The sequence below is a fragment of the Lutra lutra genome, chromosome 1 (genome assembly GCF_902655055.1).
Source record: "Lutra lutra chromosome 1, mLutLut1.2, whole genome shotgun sequence".
NCBI lineage: Eukaryota > Metazoa > Chordata > Mammalia > Carnivora > Mustelidae > Lutra > Lutra lutra.
Genome location: NC_062278.1, coordinates 107,773,328 through 107,790,177, shown reverse-complemented (window position 1 = coordinate 107,790,177; position 16,850 = coordinate 107,773,328). Strand labels below are relative to the sequence as shown.

The 16,850-nt window shown below is 36.7% G+C and overlaps 1 protein-coding gene across 7 annotated transcripts in view; it reads right to left on the bottom strand.

The window, feature by feature from the left end:
- KLHL24 (kelch like family member 24) overlaps positions 1-16,850 on the bottom strand; it is a 50,983-nt gene that overhangs the window by 17,980 nt on the left and 16,153 nt on the right. For all 7 annotated transcript variants that reach the window (XM_047731640.1, XM_047731592.1, XM_047731606.1 and 4 more), the window contains 2 exons: positions 4,821-5,005; positions 3,368-3,486 (listed from right to left, as the gene is read on the bottom strand). In XM_047731640.1, the coding sequence (XP_047587596.1) occupies positions 3,368-3,486; positions 4,821-5,005 (304 nt within the window). The remainder of the gene's footprint in view (positions 1-3,367; positions 3,487-4,820; positions 5,006-16,850) is intronic.

Below are 16,850 nucleotides of genomic sequence, written 5' to 3'. Positions count from 1 at the left end.
AAAATGTTTGATTATTATGAAGTAATAAAGCTACAAATCTAAAATATTAGATAAGGAATGCTAGACTGTAAGACCACTGAAGGCAGTGCCTATCTTGTTTTTCATTTTAGTATCAAGTGTGCTTAGCTAAGTATCTAACACACAATTAACTCTATACTATATATTTCAAAGGGCTTCCACAAATCTAAGGAAGGCAGACATATTAATCTTTATGTGACAGCTGAACTAATCAACAAGTCATTTATTAAATTACCTACATGTAGATAATCCATTAATAATAATGAGATACATAAGAAACTTTTAACTTGGGGCGCCTGGGTGGCTCTGTGGGTTAAAGCCTCTGCCTTCGACTCAGTTCATGATCCCAGGGTCCTGGGATCGAGCCCAGCATCGAGCCCTGCATCGGGCTCTCTGCTCAGCAGGGAGCCTGCTTCCCCCTCTCTCTGCCCGCATCTCTGCCTACTTGTGATTTCCCTCTCTGTCAAATAAATAAATAAAATCTTAAAAAAAAAAAAGAAACTTTTAACTTAAACGAGGTTCTTCAATTTAACATCCACAATTCCTTTGACAGTCATTATCAACTATTCCCTCCATATGAAGTAACTATTAAGTCCCACTGAGTCTTCTTTCATAGCATCCCACATCTGTCCTTTTTGTTTCCCACTGCCACTATCCTACTTCAGGATCCATACCATTTTATACTTCTCAATTAATCTCCTGGTCTCCACTCTTGTGCTCCCTCAACCACAGATTAACCTTCCTAAAATACTTCATCAACTCCTTTTAATATTTCAGCAACAGATGCCTAAGTGGTCAAGGCCAAGCATTATACACCTGCATTCAAGTCTATCCACAATTTATCTTTCTGTATGCCTCCAAATTTCTAGAGCAGCCAATGCTATTTTGTATTTCAATGTTGCACTTCTCATATTATGTTAAAATGATCTCTTGGTGGGTTTGTTCTCCTAACACTAGGAAGTTCAGAGAGGTTAAGTAACAACTCAAGGTCACCCAGCTGGAAGAGTATATGGAAACTGTGGCACAATGTAGCAATTAAGGGCATGGCTTTGAAGTTAGTAGAAGCAGGGTTCAGTATCTAGCACTGCTATGAAATGTAAACCTTGGGCAGTTTACTTATCCTCTTGAGAGTCAGTCTTCATTTCCTCAATAAAAATGTAGACAGTAATAGTACCTATCACATGATATAATTTTGAGGATTAATTTTTTTTTACCATTCTCTTGCATTCATAAAAAATTTTTTTTTACCATTCTCTTGGTGTTGTGAGCACCAAGATGAAAGTACTCTAGATTAAGGTATCTTGAACTTTGCTTTGCCCCTGCTTTATTACTTTCTGTGTAACCTTAGGCAAGTGACTTGATTTCTCTGAATTAGGTTTCTTTAAAAACTGAAAAAGTTATACAAAATTTTCTCTAAGATTCTTTCCTACTCTTAGATTCTCTATTCCAAATCATCTTACCTAGGTTTTCTTAATAGAGACCATTTATAAATTTAAATACTTTTATAGGTTTGAATTCAGTTTATATTGTAATTTTTTAGGATAACAGTTTCCATGACGTGAGTACTTGCTTTTTAAGGTATGAAAGATTCCTTTCATGTCTTGATTTATTGCTTCTAAGTTTTAGGTAACTTCAAGTCAAGTATACTAACATTTGTCAAATAAATCTATGTTCACCAATCCATACATGATATTTGAGACATCAATCATTTGCATTTGCCTTTGTACTTCCAGACTAAATAATTACAATTTTTTTTTAGTCAGATCTCTTCGCTTTCCAACCACTTCAATATTTTAGCTGCCCTTTCAGTAATATTTTATCATTCTTAAGGGATGGCTACCAAACTATATATAATATAGTAATTACTGACACACTAGTGATTTCAGAAAATAGCCAAATAGAATTAGTTTATTTCCATTACATCTATCTCAAGGTCCCCATTATTTCAGTGACCTTGTCGAGAGCAGCAGCACAATAGATCAATAGCCTTAGGAAGTAACAGAAGTTTTCCAGCTGTGCTTTGAGAAACTCTTAATATTCCGTAGTATAGAAATTTCAAGCAGGCTCTATGGGGAAACAGGGGGAGGGACCAAGCTGAGTGGGAAGGGTTCCTATACCATCTCTGTTTCTATTAGGGCAGCTCTGTTTCCTCATTGGTGGCTCTAAAATGTCTCCCCATGAGGGCCCAAGAGGTAGCAATCTTTTTAGAAGGAGGTATCAGGGAACCAGTCAGAAATACATATGTAGGGGCGCCTGGGTGGCTCAGTGGGTTGAGCCGCTGCCTTCGGCTCGGGTCATGATCTCAGGGTCCTGGGCTCTCTCTGCTCAGCAGGAAGCCTGCTTCCCTCTCTCTCTCTCTCTGCCTGCCTCTCCGTCTACTTGTGATCTCTGTCAAAAAAAAAAAAAAAAAAAAAAAAAAAAGAAATACATATGTAAGCAAGTATACTGCTTTTATTCAGAATGCCCATTAATATAAGGTAGCTTTGAAGGAGCTAATAGAGATGGTGGCAAAGAAAAGCTAAAGGGTCCTTGGTATACACTGCTGTATTTCTATCTGTTCTACATAATGGGTTTTTATGTTAGATTTAACTTTTTAACTTTAAAAAGGATGTAGCTGCTTTTAAAAAGCTTGGAAACCACAAGTCTACAAGTGTTTCTCAAGTTCCTAAGGACAGAGAATGGTTCAAAACCAACATATAATTATTTATTTGTTTTTTAAAGTAGCCTCAACAACCAGCATGGAACCCAACACAGGGCTTGAACTGTGAGATCAAGGCTGGAGCTGAGATCAAGAGTCAGATGCTTAACTGACTGAGCTACTTGGGCACCCCCCAAATTATATATTTTTAAAATATTTATTAGCCACAGTCAATAATCAGTTTTCTTTAAAATACACTGGTGAATTTATTTTAACACTATTTAAAATTTGTTTTGTCCCTAACTTGTATAAAGAAAAAAGATAAAATAACATCAGTCTAGATAAATATATCTTTGCCGGACTGCCAAAGTCAGTAAAGGGAAAAAGATTGCTTGGATTAGAAATTGGCCTGTTTTTGTACTCGATGTAACTCCTTTATTTTCCAATGCTTCTTAAGCTTTCAGACTGCAATGGAGCATGAAAAGAGAAATGTGCTACACTGCCACAAATTCCAAATTGGTAGAACAAAATATCCATTCAAAAGTACAGTGTCAAATTGTTTATATCTTCAGTTTATCTACTGAGGTGAGAAATGGAAGGAAATACAATTTGAATCCAAAATACCCTGAGACTGAGTAAGATGAAGGATTTAACTGTGGTATTTATTTTGGAAATGTGCCAGCAATAGTAATAAAAAGCGGTTTCTCTTACTTTACCAAGGAGGACAGCCATTTTGTGACGCCATCTGCCTTTATTTAGAGAAGCAACTCTGATCCAAATATTTAACTGTGAGTTATAAATCCACACATCACGGCCATTGATTCTTCCACCTTTAAATGCAAAACAATGTACACACAGTATGTATGTCATCAAGGGATTTATGCTCAAGGCATAGATAATTATAACACAGGATTTATTTACCCAGTCTAAGAATTTGTGAATTTAGTTCAATGAATGAAAGAATGACCCTCTTAAAGCTTAATGAAAACAGTTCTACAGAGCAGATTTAAACCTTGCTGATTATTATCTTGAGAATCATAGGCCCTAAATAATAAAATGCAAAATACAAATTTTACAAATGTATAAGGCTATTAATTTGAATCAGACATCAGAAGCAACCAAACAACAGAATTATTTTAAAGATTTAAAAAAATCACCCATTTATTCAAAAGCATACCACTGTACAAAATGAATTATGTCTTGTTAAATTGTGTAACATGTAGTAATAGAATAACTCCAAAGCTGGTAAAATTATTAACCAAATAATAGACTCAGGACCAATGATAATGTAGTTATACTCTGTATAAGTCTGTTATTCTATTGTCTCAGATTTTAGATATAACATCAACATAAAAGAATTTCAAGTTAAGAATTTTAAGGAAAAACCTATTTCATAAACTTTGGTGAGAATTTCAGAAAACCTGGGTGGATCAGAAATCCTTTTTTTTTGCTTACTTTTTTTTTTCTTAATTAATTCTATGAGTAAGTTTCACTTTGCATACTTCACAGTGTTCCTTAAAACAAAGTTAACGTGTTCAAATTTTAAAAATTATGCCATATCCCATATGCATTTGAGAGCACTTAAAATAGGACGATTAAAAGGCATTTTTCTGGTGGATCATTTATAAATCATTCTGGATCATCCTGAGCCTGTTTTTAAGAGAAAAAGTCATTCTCAGTTTTATTTGTTGTATAAACTGCTGAAAGCGGGCCTATTCACTTTCATGGTTTTCTTCTGAGACACTACTATTGTTTAAAATAGCCAAGCTGTGTTCAAATTAAAAGTAGCTACAGTACGAAATAAGTCAATCAGAGAAAGACAACTATCATATGATCTCCCTGATATGAAGAAGCAGAGATGCAACGTGTGGGATTTGAGGGGTAGGAAAAGAATAAATGGAACAAGATGGGATCAGGAGGGAGACAAACCATAAGAGACTCTTAATGTCACAAAACAAACTGGGGTGGGGGCACGGGGGAGGGAGAGGGGGATGGGGTTATGGACATTGGGAAGGGTATGTACTATGGTGAGTGCTGTGAATTGTGTAAACCTGGCGATTCACAGACCTGTACCCCTGGGGCTAAAAATACATTATATGTTTATAAAAAAAAATTTAAAAATTTTTTTAAAAAGTAGCTACAGTAATAATAATTCTTTATTTACCTGAAACAAGAATGTCATTCCTTAGAGCACAGACTGCATACTCTGATTTGGTAAATTCTGGAAGCTTAGCCAAAGACTTCCATTCTCCTGTCACAGGATCATAGCACTCGGTGTACGGAAGATTAAATCCTCCAACCCGTTCACAGCCTCCAACAACAACTATCACCTCAGAATAGCCAGTTGACCTAAAACAATTATTATAAAAATGTATAAATAATAAAATACACTCAAGATTGTTGAAAACTCTAAAAACATACCATGAACGTAAAGAAAGTAAAAGTAAACAGTTGTTTATTCCCTGAGCACGTGCCAAATAACACAGGCTGCCAAAGACTTTAAGAGACATTTGCAAGGGATTTAGTGATGTCGTTTTCCACAGAAAATTTCTATGGGTATTTTTTTTCTATCAGTTTTGCCTTAAAAATTACAAAGCAGTCCAAAGATCCTACGTAACTCAACTGGAATCCTGGTAATAGTAAGGATGACTTCCAAAGGTAGTTTTGTAGTAATTCATATGTGTGCGGCCATACTAAGGTAAGATAATGAAGAAAAATGGTAATTTTTCATAAGATTGCTAGCCCTTTTTTTTTTTTTTTTTAAGATTTTATTTATTTATTTAAGAGAAAGAACAAGAATAGGAGGAGGCATAGAGGGAAAGGGACAAGCAGACTCCCTGCTTATCTGGGAGCCCAATGCAGGGGCTTGATTTAAGACCCCGTGATCATGATCTGAGCTGAAGTCAGATGCTTAACATACTGAGTCACCCAAGCACCCCATATTGCTAGTTCTAAAAAAACTAATTCATAGTATAATCTAAGTACCCTTTAAAGGAGTGTATGTATTTGTTTGGAAACTATTTCTTAAAATAGTTTTTTTTAAAGTTAAGTACATTAAAGCAATCCAAATCAAAACACTGAGCAATCACTTAAAGTGTTAACAGAGTTTATAACAAAGAATGTTAAAGGAAAAAAAGCAAGACCAAAAACTGTACAGAAGGTCTGATCAATACTATGTAAAAAATGTGTGTGGAAAGAATATACCTATACCACCAAAGGCTAATGATGGTTATCTCTGGATAGCATGGCTTCTTTCTTTCTACCAACACAAATTTCCACAATGATAATGAGCATGGACTATTTTCAGAGTGGAAAAAACAACATTTACAGCATTAAGAGAATCTTAAGGTTTATGTTAATCATGGACTTCTTTTATTTTGTAGTTTAAATTTAAGATAGATACAGGGCACCTGGGTGGCTTAGTTGGTTATGCCTTCAGCTCAGGTCATGATCCCAGGTCCTAGGATCAAGCTCCGTATTGGGTTCCCTGTTCTGTGTACCCTCTGCCTGCCCCTCCCCCTCCTTGTGCTTTCTTTCTCTCTGTCAAATAAATAAATAAATAAACCTTTAGGGGCACCTGGGTGGCTCAGAGGGTTAAACCTCTGCCTTCAGCTCAGGTCATGGTCTTAGGGTCCTGGGATCGAGCCCCACATCCCGCTCTCTGCTCAGCAGGGAGCCTGCTTCCCCCTCTCTGCCTACTTGTGATCTCTCCCTGTGTCAAATAAATAAATAGAAATCTTAAAAAAACAAAAAACAAAAAAAAAACTTAAAAAAATTTGTTGTTGGGGTGCCTGGGTGGCTCAGTTGTTAAGTGTCTGCCTTTGGCTCATGTCATAATCCCAGGGTCCTGGGATCGAGCCCTGCATTAGGCTCCCTGCTCCAGGGTGGAGGGGAAGACTGCTTCTCCCTCTCCCACTCCCTTTGCTTGTATTCTCTCTATCGCTGTCTCTCTCTCTCTGTCAGATAAATAAGTAAAATCTTAAAAAAAAAAACTGTTAAGACAGATACAGGAAAAATTAAAAGCTTATTCAAGTTTTTTGTTGTTGTTCATAAGGCTCAATAGAAAGCTTGTAATTTTAAAATTATTTGACTTTTATATTTTTTCACAAATATAACTGAAATGAAAAAGGTCCTGTAACTACATTTTATGGTTGTTACAATTTTAATCTCATGATGCAAAATGCTAATAATCCCTCTTAACTTAAATGTGGAAGGAAAAAAGGCCACATCGGAACGTTAACTTGTAGTTTTAGACAGTATGATGTTTCACAATTACACTAGAAAAAAAAGTTAAGCAATACTGGTATGTCACTTTAACAAAGATACTATATTCTAGCTACATTTACTCATAGCTTTTTCAACTAATAATCATTTACCTGTTCCAGGCCAGGCATACTTTTCCTTTACAAAATCAGAAAAATATATTGTAGAAAAGAATCGTATTCACAGATGTAATAAAAATTACTTTTAGGAGCCTAGCAAATCATATAACCGTAATCTAGTATATAGTAAGACATCATCAGAAGAACTGAAATATTATCAATACTATTTTCCACATTAATTCCATAAAGAAACTATTAAAGTAAATCGAAAGTAACACCAGATACTTGGTATAATTAACTTATCCTTCTTTCCATAAAAGTATCACTTCCTAAAATTACCATTTCCTAAAATTATACTTAAAATACCTCTAAAACAAATCCATATGATTTTCCTCAAAGCCTTACTTATTGACTGATCAAAAGTTACTAAATACTGTCACTAGGGTTCAACGACTCCCAATTATTTTAATATGAAATCAAGGTAACTATTATATATTATAAGAATTACGTTTTATACACTTTCCTTATAACATTTTATTTTTACTTTTTTTTTCTGAAGAGACAGAGAGAGAGCAAAGGGGCATCACAGGTTGGGCGGGGGGCAGGTTAGAAGGAGAGAGAATCTTAAGCAGGCTCCACACCCAGCATCAGGCTCAACATGGGGCTCAATCTCAAAACCCTGAGATCACAACCTAAGCCAAAACCAAGAGTCAGACACTGAACCAACTGAGCCACTCAGCTGTCCCACATTTGATTTATGTTATAGCTTCTCTTCGCTTAAACTTGCTTGCTATTTTCAAGACTTCTTAGCCTAATAAACGTATGTTGTCTGTTTTTGTACTTTTGATTAAGAAGAGAGAATAGCACCAAAAACTAATGGCTAAAACAAGTAGCCCCACTAAATAAAGGATCTTTTCAGTGTCTACTGGAAATGTGTTTTTATCTGAAAATATCAATAAACTGGTAGTTTTGCCTGTACTAAAGGTCTTATTTGCAACAAAATGGCTTTTAACTTAATTGGAGACAAGCCTGGTGTTCTCATTAAAGACTGTGAATCCACTAAAAGTTATTTTTAGGGATGCCTGGGTGGCTCAGTCGGTTAAAGACTCCTGGTCTTGGCTCAGGTCATGATCTCAGGGTTGTGGGATCAAGCCCTGCACTGCGCTCCCAGATCAGTGGGGAGTCTGCTTGAGTTTCTCTCCCTCTGCCCCTCTTCATGCTTACATGAGGGCTCTCTCTCTAAAATAAATAAATCTTTCTTAGAAGTTATTCTTTATTTCTTGAGGTTGGAAAAACTTTTATCTAAGGCAGGGAGATGACCGCCTTAAAGGAAATATGTTATTCCAGCTAATAATGGCAATTGGAACAAAAAGGCAGTCAAGATAATATAGGACAAATAAAAGTCTGGATACCCCAGTTCAATCTATTTTTTAGAGTGAACATTATTTTATTAATGCTTTAAAGTGAAAATCCCAATTCTGCTGTGATAAAATAAAAAATATCTGCTGTTTTAGTATTAAATCTTACCATTTGTTCCTGGGAAAGTATTACAACTAAATTATCCTTTTTTTTTTTTTTTTTACTATGGCAAGTATTGTTTTTATTTATTTATTTATTTATTTATTTATTTATTTATTTATTTTAAAGATTTTATTTATTTTATTTGACAGATAGAGATCACAAGTAGGCAGAGAGGCAGGCAGAGAGAGAGAGAAGAGGAAGCAGGCTCCCTGCCAAGCAGAGAGCCCGATGCGGGGCTCGATCCCAGGACCCTGGGATCATGACCTGAGCCGAAGGCAGAGGCTTTAACCCACTGAGCCACCCAGGCGCCCCGCAAGTATTGTTTTAAAAAAAAATCACCATCTTCTTTTATCATGAATTTAAGAAAAGATCAAATTAAAAGATTACATTCTTTGATTTATGTGAAAGATTTAAATAATTCTCTCCCTCTGGCCCTCCCCCTGTGTGCTCTCTAATAAATAAATTTTAAAAATCTAAAAAAAAAAAAAAATCTCAAAAGGCAAAATACAGGACTTGTTGGCTGAAATAACAGACTCAGTTATTATTAATGCCAAATATGCCAGAGATAGGCCAAACTCATTCTCATCAATAAAAGGGGTCACTGGGAATGGCTAATGGCTAATGGAAGAATAACTGAATGTATTTAAAAAGCACAATAGGAAAGCCATTGTTTCCATATAGCAGGAAACTGGACAAAAGAAAGGAATGATATTAGTACTATAATCTATTCACCATTCCAAGACTCAAAAATATCTGAAAACTGAGCCATCAAACAAAATAATTAAGTAGAACAGAGATATGAGACTTGAAGCCCTAAGAGAGAGAGCCACATGGCTCTTTAGTCTATAAGGTATGACCGTTACTAAACTTAATGTATTAATATATCTAAAGAAAGAACTAGGGGCACCTGACTGGCTCAGTGGGTTAAGCCGCTGCCTTCGGCTCAGGTCATGATCCCAGGGTCCTGGGATCGAGCCCTGCGTCGGGTTCTCTGCTCAGCAGGAAGCCTGCTTCCCCCCGACCCTGCCTGCCTCTCTGCCTACTTGTGATCTCTCTCTGTCAAATAAATAAATAAAAACTAAAAAAAAAAAAAAATAAGAATAAAGAAAGAACTATATACCAAAAGAGGGACGGTTAATCACAAAAGCAATAAGTAAATGAATGAAAAAGTAATCACAGAAGGTCTTACAAGAACAAACATCTCCTGTGCCCATTCAAGTTCTTGTCTAAAAAAAAAAATCTTAGGTTTAGCTAACCTGAACATTACTGGTTCTTTGGTAAGAATATTTTTATGGTGGGTGAGACTTCCTTAGGCTGTACTAGCTGAGAGGACTCCAGTTCTAAAGATCTACTAATTCCCTTTGCTTGGATTCCAAGCTTGCAAAACAACCTTTGGGAAAACTTTGACTTCCCACTTAGTGATTTGTCCATAGTAAAAGAATATGGTGAACAGACTGGCTTAAAGATCTGTATGTGTTGATGTGGAATAATCTCCAAGATACTTATAAATGATAAAAACAAGGCACAGAACTGAGTGTATAAAGAGAAGCAGGGAGGTATATGTGCGTATACACATACACCTATAATATATACACACAAAGAATATTTTCAAAGAGTTCAAGAAACTGGTAACAGTGGTATCCTTTGGGGAGAACTGATGTATCAGGGATCAGGTAGAGGGAAACTTACATGTATACGTTCATGAAAAATGTTTGAGTTAAGAATAAAAATGAACGACACCTGGATAGTTCAGTTGGTTACGCATCTGCCTTTGGCTTAGGTCTTGAGACCTCAGGCTCTCTGTTCAGCAGGAGCCTGCTTCTGCTTCTCCCTCTCCCTGCCACTCTCCCTGCTTGTGGTCCCTTTCTCTCATCAAATAAATAAATAAAATCTTTAAAAAAAAAATCTTAATTATAATCTTCATGTTCTTACTGGTTTTCAATAGGAACTTGAACTTTGTCTTCTTTATGGACATAATTTTCATTATATAGTAACTGTTAGACAAGAGGTAGTAGAAAGTATTAGAAAAGTACTTAATTCCAACCTCAAAATGACAAGCTTATTAAATCTTAGCTATCTCTGTTGCTCAATGGAATGTGGCAAAGAGCATCATTTTTTCCCATAGAACTGAATAAATTATTCTTAAACCATTTGATATAAAGCATATCTGTCTTTCAAACCAAATTTCCTATTCTGTAAAAGTAGAGCACAAATTTACAATGTATTTTGATTATTTTCTTTATGAAACCAGCAAAAATTCTTATTGTGCATTTTTTTTTAACGATTTTAGTTATGTATTTGACAGACAGAGATCACAAGTAGACAGAGAGGCAGGCAGAGAGAGAGAGGGAAGCAGGCTCCCTGCTGAGCAGAGAGCCCGATGCGGGGCTTGATCCCAGGACCCAGGGATCATGACCTGAGCCGAAGGCAGAGGCTTAACCCACTGAGCCACCCAGGCGCTCCCTTATTGTGCATTTTTGTGTGTAATACTAGGTTATATACTTTTCATATAGTATTTCCAATCCTCACAATCTTACAAGGTGGTATTATGCTTAATTTTGCAGGTGAGAAAATTGATACAGAAGTTAAAATGTTTTGTCTAAGGTCATGGTATTAACTATTTGTACGGAGCCACATCCCAGTCCAGACCTGATTCTGAAGCTAAGTACTCTGAACACATCATGGTACTTCTACTCGTCATTTATTTAAAAATAGTCATCATGTAGTAGTACAGAGATTTAAAGTTGCATAATATATATTAACCAAAAGACAGCTATTCGTAAGATTTGCTCCTATGATTGATTTCTACTGTTTTTTCTCCCGAGGGTTTACAACTGAGAGTGCAGATTACCAAAGCTTTTGTGCTCTTAGATCAGCCCATATCCTCTTTCTAGGTAATCGCTACCATACCCTGTTTTTTTTCTTTTTTCTTTTTAAAAAGATTTTATCTATTTATTTGACAGAGACATAGCGAGAAAGGGAACACAAGCAGGGGGAGTGGGAGAGGGAGAAGCAGGCTTCCTGCCAAGCAGGGAGCCAGATATGGGGCTCACTCCCAGGACCCTGGGATCATGACCTGAGCCAAAGGCAGACCCTTAACAATGGAGCCACCCAGGCACCACTCATACTCTGTTTTTAACATATGTTGAGGTTTTCTCTCTTATTTAAGAGATATGTGGGTATGTATAGGTAGAATATTCAGTATGGATTGAACTGTGGAGAACACTTGGCACAGGATAAACAATGAAGAAATACTGGCTGATGTGAGGACTATAACCTAATTAACAGTGGTGGTAATAGGCTGTTATCACCCTAATCCAGAGTTAATCTTTGTATCACTAATGGTGGGACCATCAGATATGGTGTGTCTCCTAATGTAATGCAATACAATATACACTTACCTAGGATGAATTCTAGCCAAAAATATTTAACTTGTCTCCATTAAGTGGAAGCTTATAGAGCTAACTTCCAGTTTTCAGAAAACACAGCTAAATTCAGCTAAGTGACAGCGTAAGGCAGCAACCTAATACAGAAGATGGACTATTTTTCTGGACAACTTGCCCATTAACAAGTTAAAATCATGAAAAAAAAAAAAAACAACTTCTGGATTTAGAGACTTCATGGGAATAACCAGATGCAATGAGTGGTACTGAATTGGATCAAGGTTCATTAAAGAACAGTTTGGAAAAGACTGGGGAAATATGAATAGAGATTGGGTATTAGTTAATATGAAAGAAATATTATTAACTTCAAGTGGGATGTTATTTAGCCTATGCTATTGTTTTAAAGATGTGTCCTGAGGTAAAAATAAACAAACAAATAGATTTTTTAAAATGGTTGAATAAATGGATGAATAAATGAAAGAGAAAGTCTGGGCTAGAGTTCTAGGTCTGATAGCCAATAACATGTATGGTAATTAAAATTAAGAGAACAGATGAGATCACCTAGGAAGATGGGATATAAGGCAAGACAGAGAGGTGTGAACTGAGGGGACTATCAACATTTCAAAGGCCAGAGAGAGAACGATCAAATGGAAAAAGAGCAGTTGAAGAGGACCATAAGGAAATGGTGTTCTGGAAGCTAAGGGAGGACTTTCAAGAAAAAGTAAAGCAACTGATAAAGTCAAATCCTAAAGAGAGATCAAGGTGAATAAAGACTGAAAAGAGGCTAAGAAATAACAAATAGAAGGTCAGTGATGGCCTGATTGAGAGGAGTTTCAGCTAAGTGACTGGAGGGGAAGCAAAGGAGTGAACTGTAATTGAAGTGGAGATATCACTCCTCTTTCAAAGAAGTTTGGAATTTCTTAGAAAGATGAGAACCTGAAAAACAATACACATTGTTCAGATAATGAAATTCCTAGTGACTGGTACTAATATGCAGTAACAGGTAAGTGAAGGAATATAAGGAATAGGAGGTGATGATAAGAGTTGTAAAACAAAGGATTTATCTTTATATTCCTTATGCAATGCCTACATAAAATAAATATCTTTTATTATATTCACAACAGTCTGCAAGCTCAATATAACTATAGTTTGTTTTTTTTCTTATTTGCCTCCTAAAGAAAGATAATATCGAAATCTTATATATAGATGTGCTTCAATGTATGAAATGGATTGACTCTCTTAAAAATTGGATGTAAAATACATTTTTACCAATCAAATAACTAAGCAAAGTAGAAAATTATCTCTGTATTATCTAAGCCTAATTATCTTTAGAGGGCAATCTGATTTCACTTAGTTCATATTTTTATAAATAATGTTAATAACTTACTTGATTTTACAACATACATCCTTTGGTTCCTAATTCTAATCCTGTACGTATATAGGAGATACATGCTGGAAAGTTATTATTAGCCCTATTTGACCCAAAGCCGTTCTGTCTGCTAAAAGGGGACGAGTCTGTTTGAATAAAACACACACTTTTCCCCTTAGAGGGATACTGTGTTTCCAGAAAAGTTCTGGAAGAGCCCCAAAACTGTTCAACATTTTTTTTGTTTTTAAAGATTTTATTTATTTGAGAGAGAGCGAGAGAGCAAAGTGAGCAGGAGGAAGGGGCAGAGGAAAAGCAGACTCCCTGCTGAACAGGAAGCCCCATGTGGGACTTGATCTCAGGTACCTGAGATCATGACCTTAGCTGAAGGCAGAGCTTAACTGACTGACTGAGCCATCCAGGCACCTCCTGTTCAGCATTCTTCTGGCTCAGGTCATGATCCCAGGGTCCTGGGATTGAGCCCTGTATGGGGCTCCCTGCTTGGTGGGAAGCCTGCTTCTCCCTCTCCCACTCTCCCTCCTTCTGTTGCCCCTCTCACTGTGTCTCTGTCAAATAAATAAACAGAATCTTAAAAAAACAAAACAAACCCTGTTCTTTATTTTTAAGCTCAGCCCATGTTTCTTAATAGCCCTTAAAAACAACAACAACAACAACAACAACTGGGGCACCTGGGTGGCCCAGTGGGTTAAGCCTCTGCTTTCCGCTCCGGTCATGATCTCAGGGTCCTGGGATCAAGCCCCTTGTAGGGCTCTCTGCACAGTGGGGAGCCTGCTTCCCCCACTCTCTGCCTACTTGTGATCTCTGTCGAATGAATAAATAAATATCTTTATAAAAAAAAAACTTTAAAAAATTAGTATATTTATATAATAAAATTTTTTTGTCCTTTGTTAAAAAACAGAGTCAAATACATTTCTTTCTTACAAAGCAATTATTTTTCACTAAAGTCAGTTGACTTTGAAGAAAAGAATGTGCTCTAACCTTAATACAAAGAAGTATTAATTTTTTATAATAATAATTACACAATATTGTATCTAATATATAAAAAGTTCAGATTGTTGGTGCCTGGGTGGCTCATGGGTTAAGCCTCTGCCTTCGGCTCAGGTCATGATCTCAGGGTCTTGGAATCAAGGCCCCCATTCGGCTGTCTGCTCAGCAGGAAGCCTGCTCCCCCCTCGCCCGGTGCCTCCCTCTCTGTCTACTTGTGACCTCTCTGTGTCAAATCAATCAATCAATCAATCAATCAATCTTTAAAAAAAAGTTCAGACTGTCAAGTACTGGGAGTTTTCTTTACAGATTTATTTGAGAGTGAGTACACATGTGCACATGCATGTGAGCACACAAGTGAGGTGGGGGAGTAGAGGGAGAGGGAAAGAGAGTCTTTTTTTTTTTTTTTTTTAAAGATTTTATTTATTTATCTGACAGAGAGAGATCACAAGTAGACGGAGAGGCAGGCAGAGAGAGAGAGAGAGGGAAGCAGGCTTCTCGCTGAGCAGAGAGCCTGATGTGGGACTCGATCCCAGGACCCTGAGATCATGACCTGAGCCGAAGGCAGCGGCTTAACCCACTGAGCCACCCAGGCGCCCGGGAAAGAGAGTCTTAAGCAGACTCTGAGTTAAGAGAGGAGCCCCACTCAGGCCTTGATCTCAAGACCCTGAGATAGGACCTGAACTGAAATGAAGGGTTGGATGCTTAACCAACCACACCAACCAGGCACCCCTGGGAGTTTTCTTAAGTGGGTCAGACCTACACTACACTATATAAATAATAACAGCTATTAATTTTTAATAACTTCTATGTACCACTTTCGATGGTAAGTACCTTAATAGTTTCAATGGCAGGGGCGCCTGTGTGGCTCAGTGGGTTAAGCCTCTGCCTTCAGCTCGGGTCATGATCTCAGGGTCCTAGGATCGAGCCCCACATCGGGCTCTGCTCAGCAGGGAGCAGGCTTCCCCCTCTCTTTCTGCCTGCCTCTCTGCTTACCTGTGATCTTGATCTTTCTCTCTCACTCTCTCTGTCAAATAAGTAAATAAAATCTTAAAAAAAAAAGTTTCAATGGCAGAACCTGTGAGGTAAGTACTATTTATTATCATTCTCACTTTACATATGAGGAAACAGATTATATCTTTCTACATTCAAATTAGTGAAGATTTTAAAGACATACTATCTCATCATATGCTAAATTTTTAATCACATCCCAAAACAATAATAATCAAAAGCAAAGCTAAAATTTTGGTTTGAGAGCTGCGCTCTATTAAATTTATAGGAAAAGTGGAGATGATATGAGAAAATAAAAATACCAGTTTTGCAACAATGTGAATATATTTAACACTACTGAGTGGTACAATTATTAAAATTAAGATAACAAATTTATGCCATTTGTTTTTTATCACAATTTACACAAATTAGCTTTGTTAGAAAAATATTAGGTTCCCTTTTTTTTAAAGATTTTATTTGTCAGAGAGAGCATGAGAGAAAGAGCACAGCAGGGGAAGCAGCAAACAGAGGGAGAAGCAGGCTCCCTTCTGAGCAAGAAGCCCAATGTGAGACTTGATCCCAGGACCCTGAGATCATGACGTGAGCAGAAGGCAGATGCTTACCCAACTGAGCCACGCAGGTATCCTGAAAGATTCTTTACTATATATCTCACAATAGCCATTTCTCGCTTAGTCACAGTATAGTACATTTAATATTATTCCTTCAAGTATTAACATGAATATTTTTCTATAGCTTATAAATTAAAATCTGTTTTACTGAAATAATGTACTATAAAAAGATACAAGTCTAATACTGAATTGAATTCCTACCTCTAAATATATTTTCCAAATTCTCCCTAATGATGATATAATTTTTATAATCAGAAAAAAATTTAAAAATTAAGATTGACATTAAGTAACTGTGGCAATAAGAAGAGATCTGAAACCTGGGTTTTACATCAAGAATCCACTCAATGTATACTAGTTTACTTACTTCACCTTTATATTTCAAGTTGCCTGTTAGGAAAAAAGGAAGTCTGTGAATTTGCCAATTGCGTGTATGGGTGCGTGTGTGTGGTTTTGTGTGGTGTTGTCTTTTTAAGATTTTATTTATTTGACAGAGATCACAAGTAGGCAGAGAGGCAGGCAGAGAGAGAGAGAGAGCAGGAAGAAGGCTCCTCGCTGAGCAGAGAGCCTGATGCAGGGCTCAATGTGAGGCTTGATCCCAGGACGATGAGATTTTTTTTTTTTTTTTTTTAAAGATTTACTTACTTATATGAGGGAGAGAGAATCTCAAGCAGACTCCCCACTGAGTGCAGAGCCCAATGCAGCCCTTGATCTCATGACTCTGAGATCATGACCTGAGCTGAAATCAAGCCAACTGGGCACCCCTGCCAATTGTTTTTTATATGCAGAAGCAGTACAGAGAGTCCGAGTCTACCACAGTCTTTAGTCTACTTTATATCCAAAGACCCTTTAGAAAGAAAAGTGGAATTATTTGGGATCCTACAAAGATTAAAAGAAATAAGCAGAAATATGCTGAGATGTTCACAGTTGTGAAGACACTCTGCAATAACCTTTCACAGCTCAGAATAACAAAGAATGATA